This window comes from Echinops telfairi, unplaced genomic scaffold (assembly GCF_000313985.2).
Source record: "Echinops telfairi isolate 266 unplaced genomic scaffold, ASM31398v2 ScPeMD7_7458;HRSCAF=8496, whole genome shotgun sequence".
Lineage (NCBI taxonomy): Eukaryota > Metazoa > Chordata > Mammalia > Afrosoricida > Tenrecidae > Echinops > Echinops telfairi.
This window is the reverse complement of record NW_022111358.1, coordinates 4815498-4825021: the sequence shown is the minus strand read 5'-3', so window position 1 is coordinate 4825021 and position 9524 is coordinate 4815498. Positions and strand designations below refer to the sequence as shown.

The 9524-nt window shown below is 56.0% G+C and overlaps 1 protein-coding gene across 5 annotated transcripts in view; it reads right to left on the bottom strand.

The window, feature by feature from the left end:
• The window catches only part of FLOT2 (flotillin 2), an 18309-nt gene that overhangs the window by 4285 nt on the left and 4500 nt on the right, over window positions 1-9524 (bottom strand). For 2 of the 5 annotated variants that reach the window (XM_045299555.1, XM_045299556.1), the window contains exons 2-4: window positions 7859-7940; window positions 346-436; window positions 62-133 (exon numbers count right to left, since the gene is read on the bottom strand). In XM_045299555.1, the coding sequence (XP_045155490.1) occupies window positions 62-133; window positions 346-436; window positions 7859-7940 (245 nt within the window). Of the gene's footprint in view, window positions 1-61; window positions 134-345; window positions 437-5096; window positions 5188-7858; window positions 7941-9524 lie in introns of those variants that run through there. The other 3 variants (XM_045299557.1, XM_030888190.2, XM_004706914.2) reach the window with 3 other exon arrangements.

Sequence of the window (9524 nt, the reverse complement as noted above, 5' to 3'; positions counted from 1 at the left end):
GGCCAGCACATGACCAGGGCGTAGGGAAGGCCTGGATTCTGGGGCTTGGCACTTCAGACACCTGAAAAGAATTCCAGGGAGGGTTAGTGAGGCAGGAGCCTCCAGCACTGGTTCTGTTCCTCGAGGTCCACTGCTGAGGAGAGAAGGGGTGTGTTAGTCCTACTGAGTGGCCAAGGTGGCCGAGCAGAGCGAGCATGTTCCAGTGGTGACTGGTGAGGACTCTCTCCTGGGATACAGGCAGGGGCAGCGGGCTGGAGAGAGACTGCCCCCCCTGCCTGCTGTCCTCTCCTCCTCCCCCCCAAACCCAGCTCCACGGACATGCGAGGGGCTGCTGAGTTACTATACCTGGGCGACACCCGTCACAGTTAAAGCTACCCCCTCGGCGGTCTCTACGTCCTCGCAGCGGGGCTGCAACGTCATAATCTCTAGGGAAATCCTGCCAAGAAACGCAAAACAGGGGCATGGGTCTGGGGGCCCAGGGCTTAGGGGCATAGGAAAGAGTCCCGTACCTCACTGCTCCAGCTGGGAAGGGCAAGGGTCCTGTGGAGAAGGCGGTTGGGCAGAACTCTCGGTTAGGTTTGAGCACCGAGCAGGTCTGGAAGTGTGTGCGAAGGCAGGGGGAGAGAGGCAGGGTAGGCACCGGTGGATCCAGGGACAAATGTATGCGCTCCTGTCTTTGCTCTCAGCAGCCTGGCCTGGGGGGTGGGGAGGAGTAAGCGCACAAGGAGGGTGGTCAGGGTGTTATTGGTGGAAGTGTCCCCTCAAAGTATGTGTTGTGTTGTACATCCTAACGACTGCACTCCATTCCTTTGTTATGCTCAGGAGATGAGCTTTGTGTTGGATGTGAGTTAACCTCTTTTGAGATGCATTCCTTCTCAGACATGGAGTCCATTCTGATGCTGAGTGACCCTATAGGGCAGGGTAGAACTGCCTCTGTGTGTTTCTGAGACTGTAAATCTGTATGGGAGCGAGGAAAGCCTCCTGTTTGTTTTTTCTTTGGCAGTAGCTTATGGTTTCCAACCGCTCACCTTGCGATTAGCAAGCAGCCCAATGCATAACCCAGTATGCTAACAGGGCTCCTATCAAAGATATTAAACAAATGAGCACAAAAGAGATGTCAGGCCACATGAAGATCAGCTAGAAGCAGAAGCTCAAAAGAGAGGGGGCCTTCCCTACGAGATGGACTTCTAGCTTCGTAACCTGTGAGAACAGAAGTTTTTGTTTGCTGAGGTGGTATTTCTATTATTTGTGGCATTTCTGCTAGTTGCAACATTAGGTAACGAAGACAGGATTTGGTACCAGAAGAGACGGGTGGTTGCGCTCACAGATGCTCAAAATGTGGAGTTTGGGAACTGGGTCTTGGGTAAAGGCTAGGAGAGTTTGAAGGTGCCGGATTGTAAAACCTGGACTGTTGGTGGAGTTATGGAGGTCAAGGGTCATTCTGGTGGGGCTTCAGGGACGTGAGGAGAGTTTCAGAGAAAGTCACCAATGATGTAGAGAATTCACATGATGCCAGCCACAGAGTGTTGCCAGGAATCCAAACATTCCATGTGCCTCTGATGAGGCTCTACAAGGGAATGATAATGATGAACATGTGATTGGACAATGGAGGAAGGGGCCTTTTTTTTTTTTCTCCAGTGCAGCAGCAAAGAACTTGCCTGAATTATGTCCAGACAGTGAGTAGAAAATAAAACATTGTGCACGATGAACTTGGGCTATCTGGCTCAGGAGCCTTTGAAGCAAGAGCTTAAAGGGGCCGCAGGGTCGTTCCTTGCTGCTTATAGCAAAATGTGAGCGGAACCAGACGGACCGCAAAAGGAGGGCAGAACTTAAACCTGCTGTCTACAGTACGGATGGACACCTGGCTATGGATGCTCCCCGAGGACGGGCGACAGAGTCTTATGAAAAATGAAGCTGGTGACTGATGGGTGTAAGCAGCCAGCAGAGCATGAAAAATTCATCAGCTTCCAGTGGTTCTCAACCTTCCTTGATCTTAGCCAAAAGGCCGAGAAGCGATGGTTCTCAACCTTCCTAATGCTGCGACCCTTTCATACAGTTCCTCATGTTGTGGTGACCCACCCAACCATAAAATGATTTTCATTGCTACATCATAACTGTCATTTTGCTACTGTTATGAATCGGGTGACCCCTGTGAAAGGGTCGTTCGACCCCCAAAGGGGTCACGACCCACAGGTTGAGAACCATTGACTTCGACCTAAGAGAAAGAACGAGAGAAGGCTGTCTGCCTCTGGGAATTCCACAGGCACCAAGCAGACCAAAGCTACATTACAACTGCTATCTAAGAAAAGGACCAGCCCTGGAGCCAGCTTGAAGATCCGCAGAAACCCTGAAAGGAGCCTCGGAAGGAGGCCCTTCTAGGTTACAAAAGATGGGGCCACAGCCTCTCCTAGGTTTCAAATAATTGGATCTTTGACAACTCAGTTCCAGACAGTGGGTGTGCCAAGGAGGTAGCCCACCACCCAAAGTGGAGGGGGCAGGGCTGCCAGGCCCAAGAGATGGAAGTAACTGGGTCTGCGAGGACTGAGAGGAAGGAGCGGTCACTCAGATGGACAAAGAGAATGGGGTCACTTAGAGGTTGGAACAGAATTGCCACCCCAGATGGCTCAGAAGGCAGAGCTGAGGCCAGAGCTCAAGGGCCTCCACCCAACATCTAGAGGAGGTGGCTGACGCCAGTCTGGAGGGTAAGGCCAATGCCAAGACGACCTCAGAGAGCAGGATTGCTTTTGAACCTCAAGAGCGAATGTCAACCTTTCTGTTGGGTTTTGGACTTGCTCGGGCCCGTCCTTTCTGTCTCCCATTTGTAATGGAAACGGCTCCCTGTGCCTTTTCTGACACTGTGCTTTGGAAGCAGGCGCTTGGATTATAGAGGTCCCAGGTTCGCAGATGAAAGGAGCTCGGCCCTAGGTCGGAAGAGACCTAACCTCTCACTCGTATTTCATTCAGACAATGCAGAAGAGGAGCTCTGGACTGCAGTTGACAGAGCCTTTGGGATGATGCGATGGTGTCAAGGTGTCTTGCATGTGGGAAGGACGTGCATTTGTGGCGGGGCGGGAAGGGCAATGGGCAGAACACGAGAGGTTGCATTGTGTATCCCAAATTATGCCTTTCAAATCTTGTGGTTTTACTCTCACTTGGGACCAGGCTGTCTGGTATGCTACAGAGGCAGGACTACTGTACGGTGCATTTTGAGTCCATCTTTTTTGAGGTAGAAAAGAGAACAAACAAGTGAACAGAAGAGATGAGAGAAGAGAGAAACCAAGTCACCCGATTGCCCGGGAGCAGAAGCTAAGGGAGCCCAGGCCCTTCCTCTACTAACAGAAAGCAATCCCTTCTTTAGAGTGGACACCCTGAAATTGAACTTCGGGCCTCCTCCATGGTGGACAAATGAACAACTGTTTGCTGAAGCCATGGTGGAGGTGTTTGTGTCAGAGCAGCACTAGACAGCTCAGGTCAGTGGTCCTGAGGCTGGAGGGATGAATCAGAGTCCTAGGGCGCTGTGTCTGTATGTCCTGGGCAGCAGGCGGACATTGGGACCCCAGACTGTGCTGTGTAGGCCAGCTGTGGATGCTGTCTGAGTATCCTCAGGACCCTCACCTATTAGACTGGTCTGGAAGTATGCCCGCAGCTGGGTCAAGATGGGTCCTGTACTTGCCCCCTGGAGCACAGGCTCTGATTTGCCGCCTGCCTTCTTCTGGTGTGGGGCCTGGGCGGAACATGTGGAGGATACAGGATACAGCCTGGGGCCATTGAGAGCTGCCCAGCCAAGAAGCTCCAACACCCAGAAAGAGATGTTCTACCCAGACAATGGACTCTTCTGGGGTCTACAGTCACCCGGCCTGACCTGGAGCTGGACCTCTGCAGATGGTCTGAGTGGTGTAGTGCGTTTGGAGGGCGTTAGGCTGCCTCCCAGGGTGTCAGGGGGAGGCCTGGGCAGTGCCCATTCCATACAAGGTGCTTTGGAGCTTCTCCTCGGGGCTCTGTTACTGAAACCTGCCCTCCCACAGCAATTAAGGCTGGTGAGATTAGAGATGGCAGAATGGTGGTGCGGGGGTGGGGGAGAGAGAGGATTTTTGCCTGAGAAGGCCGAGGGGCTTTTTAGAGGAGAGGGGACCTGGTGATATGGCAGTTTGGCTCCTCCAGCCTGGGACCTGCTGGAATACAGGCTCAGAGGAGACGGGGCTATTTTCATGTTCATGGCCTCCCTCCCAGTGCCTGGGACTGAGCAGGTGCTGGGGAAGAGCTGATGGAGGCAACAATGCAGCAGGGGCTGGCATTTGAGATAAATCACTTGGAGTTACTTGACATCCTGGCCCAAGAGTGGATTCCCTGCAGCAGGCTGGGTGGGGGTGGAGAACAATGACTTGGGGCGGGGGAGCGTACTACTAATAAAGCTTGGGGGTCTCTAGCATATTTCCTCACATCATTTTATTTGCCTTTCCAATGTCCCTATAAGGCAAAGAGAGGGAGGAGTCTCCAATTCAGGGCAGGGAAAGGGACACCTAGCCACCAGCCCTTGCCCGGAAGCTTGTCCTGGAGATGAAGCCTTCCCTGTCCCACGGACGCTGTGGAGGAGCCCGGAGCTGGTGAACAGTGCTGTCTTGGGGAGCCAACTGCTGGCTTTGCAGAGAGGAGGACTAGGGTCTGACACTGGGCCCCCCAAATAGAGAAGCAAGGACTCCCGGCACCTATGCTGTGGAAGGCCAGAACCTTGGCAGGAGAGGAGAGGACAGAGCCTGCCCGCCTAGACAGTCCACCCTGTCAGCTAGGGACAGGGTCTTCTCTATCTGCCTCAACTTGTTCCCAATAGAGGCAGGCATCCAGGGAGACCTCCGGGGGGTGTACACGGCAGAGCTTCCAGGATTCTGAGCACAGCCCCCGAGGCTGAGGACGAGTGTCTGGGTCTCCAGGAATCCATCCTGGCTCTGGCCGCCTTTGTACCCAGTGCAGCAGAGGGTGGGAGCGGAGCGGGGAGGCGCCCACTCAGGAGGCAGTCTTAGCCGGCTCCTGCCTGCCAGGCCCTGATGGGCAGGAAGAGAGAAGGTTAGACACAGAGGAGGAAGCAGGTGGGTTATTACCTGTGCAACCCCTGTTACGAATAGCGGGACCCCCTCCGACGTCTCAATATTCTCACAGCGACACAGGATGGTCATAACCTCCAGAGACAGTCTGAGGAGCAGCCGGGGGCAGGGAGAGGTAGGGACAGGAGGGGGTAGGAGGGGACACAGCAAACACACAGTTACCAGACAAGCACCAATGCCTTGATGCTGGGGTTCGGCGGGGCGCTCTCTGCACTTCAAACCACCCCCCACTCTGCCAGCTCAGCCTACGCTTGGGAGGATGGGGCGCAGAGGCACCTTCTTGCTGGTCCAAGGGCCATGGGGGTTAGAGGGTGGGCGGGGCAGGGGGGGGGTCTCTTCTCTTGGCTGGGGGCCTATCTAGTGAGGACCTGTTGAAGGTTGGGGCCCAGCCTGAGCCGGGAGAGAGCTGGTGTGCCCATCTCAAGTTCCCAGGGGATTCCTAGCACAGGCTCAGGGACATGGCCTCAACACCCTCCCCCCATGCCACACAAGGCTGCCTGCATTTCCAGATCCTGGGAGGGGAAAGGCCACCCTGTGCTGACTGCATCCTGGAGCACACCCCCTCTATGTCTGGGCTCCATAGCACCAAGAAGACAAGTCAGGGGCCAGACAACCCCGAAGAACATAAGTTGTTTTTTTTTCCCCAATTGGTGGGGGTTGGCCAAAGAAGTTGGAGGAGCAAGTTTGCTGCCGCCAGAACATTTACCCCCCCGGGGCTACTGGGAGACAGTGGAGCAATTCACTTGGGAGTTTCCAGAGTTGAGACTTGGCTGAGAAAGAGTTTGGCAAAGAAGCACCTGGAAGCCACTTGCCCCCACCTCCCTGGCAGGGCCTTCCTAGGACAGCGTCCGTCCGAGGGTGTGTGGAGGCTGGGGCCTGGGCAGGGGCCCGGCTGTGGACAGCATTGCGGGACTCCTTCCGAAATGTAAAGGGAGGACAGAGTGGCGGCTGCAGAGGCAGAAGCAGGTAGACTGGAGAGAGGGGTGGGGACAGAGGGACGGGGGAGCAGCAGACGATGTGGAGTCCTCCCTTCCACTCTGGAGGGGGTCCTTCTCGGGGTGCTGGTTCTGGGGGGCTCTGGTCATGCAGGCATGCAAAGGCTGCCTTCATCCGAACCCCTAACACTAGCACCCTTGGGCCTGAGAGGACTTGGGACTTGGCCTAAGACAGAAACCACCAGCTCTCTCCTGGGGGAGGAGGAGGGAGGGGCGGGATGGAGGGAAGGTAGGTAGGAGGGGAGGAAGGCAGGAGGCTGCAGCTCAGAGGCCAGAGGTGGTGGGCAACTCCAGGAGGGAGGGCGGGTGGGCGGCGGGAGCGGCACCTCTGGCCCTCGCTTCAGCACAGTGCGCAGGAGGGCCTTCACTTCACGGAGCCCGCCCGGAGAAGAAAGGCTGAGCCCCAGGCTGGCAAGCACCTTGCCCACCTGGAGGCTGTGCTTCCACAGCGACCTGAGCGTTCCCTGCCAGCCTGGGACCATGGTCTGATGTCCTTCGAGCCGGCTAGAGGGGCAGACGGGAATGCCCTCTACTCCCCAGACAAGGGCTAAGAACTGCAGGCTCAGAGGCTGGGGGTGGGGGGCACAGAGGGAAGGTGCTGAGCCTGGGGATGAGATCATTTCCTGGGATAGGTACAAAGCCCGCCCCATTCAGTTCCAAACCTACTGCCAGTCAGAGAGGCCTGGGGGTGGGGGTGGGGGGGGCGCTCCTGTGCTGGTTGGAGAGTGGACAAGCTACTCTCTTATTCTGAGACTGCCTGGGGGAGGGGTGGGGTGGCCGTTGTCTCCCCACAGGCCATGCTGGCTCACTGAGCAGTGTGCAGGTCCGCAGGGGGGCCCTGGTTTCTCCCTGGCACTCCAGTCCCTTAGGAGTGTGGGTGCGTGGGAGAGTGGTGGCAGTTACTCAGAATCGGAGAAAGCAGAGTCTTGGGGACTGCTAATCCGTCCCCTGCCCTAGCAGATGCTCTTAGCCCCCCGCCCCACCCGGCACTATCAGCTCAGTAAAGATGTGGGGCAGCTCTCTGATGATGAGGAGGAATTGCCAATGCTTCCCCTGGGGGAGGCCTGCCTCCCCCAGCAGCATGGCCCCTCCTTCCCAGCTCTGTGGCCCTTGTGGCCTGGGTCCTAACCTGGGTGAATCCGGGCCCATCAGCTGCCCATACTCAGGCAGCAAGATTGCCAGTATGCCTCATTTCCTCCTGGGTGGGCAGTGATGGGGGCACTGCCCGGGGCGTGGGCAGGCAGGGAAAGAGTAACATGGGGCCTCTGGGGAGCTGAAATAGCCCCCCTCCTCGAGGAAGTTGTTCTAGATGGATATAGGAGGTCCAGACTGACCACACAGCAGCTGACACCCCCCCCCCACCACTACCCCCATGAAAGACCCTTGTCCCTGACTGGGACTGTCACAGAGCCACTCAGACTGCATGTCCATTCTCTGCCACCTACCCCCTACACTTGCTGCCCACTGCCCGCTCAGGTGTCCTGAAGAACTCTGAACGGGACAGACTTGGGAATTCAGCCCAAGTCTACCCCGTGGATACAGTGATGCCAGCCTCCATTGGACCAAGGATGGCCCCGGCCGCCCTTCCAGATGGGCCGCCTGCATCCCTGTGCAGACCATCTCTGCCTCTCCCAGGCCCCACCCGTCAGGGTGACGAGCAGTGGAGGCTCTGGCTGACCTACAGGGTAAAGTGGGGGAATGGTGTCAAGCCCTTTCTCTCTCTGCCCAACAGGATGACAGGTCCCCAAGCCGCTGGGCCCTTACCTCTTTGTGTCGGAGATACACCACCAGGCCCAGGCCCAGCCGCCAAACACGTACTGTTTATAGTCGGAGCCACAGCAGCCCCCTGGAAGCAAAGCAAACCACACTGTTGTCAGTCTGTCCATCCGCAACCCCTCGACCAACAACTCTGACCCTGCTGTCCCCTGCACGGAGACTTGCCAACACCCACTGCTGGGGGCCAGGTGGCTTCAAGAAGCTCATGGAAAAAATGGAATGAGAGGATAATGGAATTTCCCCATGAACTTTTGGGAGGTCTCCCCGCCCTCAAGGAGCCTTGGAGATGGTTTAGGGCACAGGGAGTTTTCACAAAAAGAGGGAAGAGCAGTCTTGAGGGAGGGATTCCGAATAACAGCGCTTCCAGAAAACAGGTCAGCGGTCAGGAGAGCCTTCCATTTCCCATCCAGAAGCCAGCAGCTGCCATTGACTTGACTTCAACGCATGCAGCCCTGTGCCCAGAGTAGAACTGTGCGCCCACTGGGCTCCTCAGGGCTGGCACTTTTGGCAGCGATCGCCAGGTCTTGTTTTCTGAGGCTCCTCGGAGGGAACTCAAATTCCCAGTCTTCCTATTGGCAGTTGTACCCCCCACGGATGGCATGCATTAATTCCTGTGAGAGACAGGCAGGGTAAGGGGCTGTATGCTACACTAAGTACTCTACCCTGCATACAGAGACTGAGGACACAACGTGCCCTGCCTGTCACACGATGTGGCCTGCCTGTCAACAAGGGGCACACAGGTAGGCAGAGAGGGAAGGAGAGGGTGGGCCAGCTTGGGGAGGCTGGTAGGAGGAGGGCGTCTCAGAGGCATAGGGGGTCCCTCTCCTGGAACTTCCACACTTCCTCGTCAAGGAGTCCTGGCGGCTCCTTAGTTAAGGCCCTTCTTTGCTTACAGTGCTGCGGTCTGAACCCAGCAGGCCCTCCTGGGGAGAAAAACATGTCAATTTGCTTCCGGGGATTCTAAAAAAGCCACCTCACTGCCATGGAGTGGACTTCAACTCAAGTGGCCCTACGGGACAGGGTAGAACTGCCCCTGTGGGTTTCCAAGACTGTAACTCTTTACAGGAGTAGAAAGCCTCATCTTCTCCCCCCAGAGCCGCTGGTGGTCTTGAACAGCTGACCTTGCAGTTAGCAGCCCAATACAAAACCACTATGCCACCAGGGCTCCCCCCCCATCAAGACGACAGCCTTGGCAAGGGTGTGGAGCAGTGCTAGTCTGCCTCATAGGGTGGCTAAGAGATGGCACTGGATGGAGGTGTGGTTTGTTCGGGCTGTTCCTGATGGGAGGGGTGGAGGAGGAAAGACTTATAACAAATCTAACCGGAGGTCTAAAAGGAAGCCGGCCCAGAAAACTATGCAGCAAAGAGAGCACCTATCATTCAACTCTGACCCAGATCCCTGCTGCGCACTTGTTTGCCACGCTCTCTGTTCTACAGAAAGGAGACCCCTGGAAATTCTGGTGCCAATACCCCTCTCATGAGTGCCTAAATTAGTCATCCAATTAAAACAAAAACATGAGTAAAAGCTGCGAGGCAGTTAACTAACTTGCAGGGTGAAGTCCAGGAAACACGTGATTTGGAGGAAATGGGGTGGGAAAAAGCCAGTGAGTGGCCTTGTTTCCAAATTCACAAACTGAAGCGTTCATAAAGGCTGA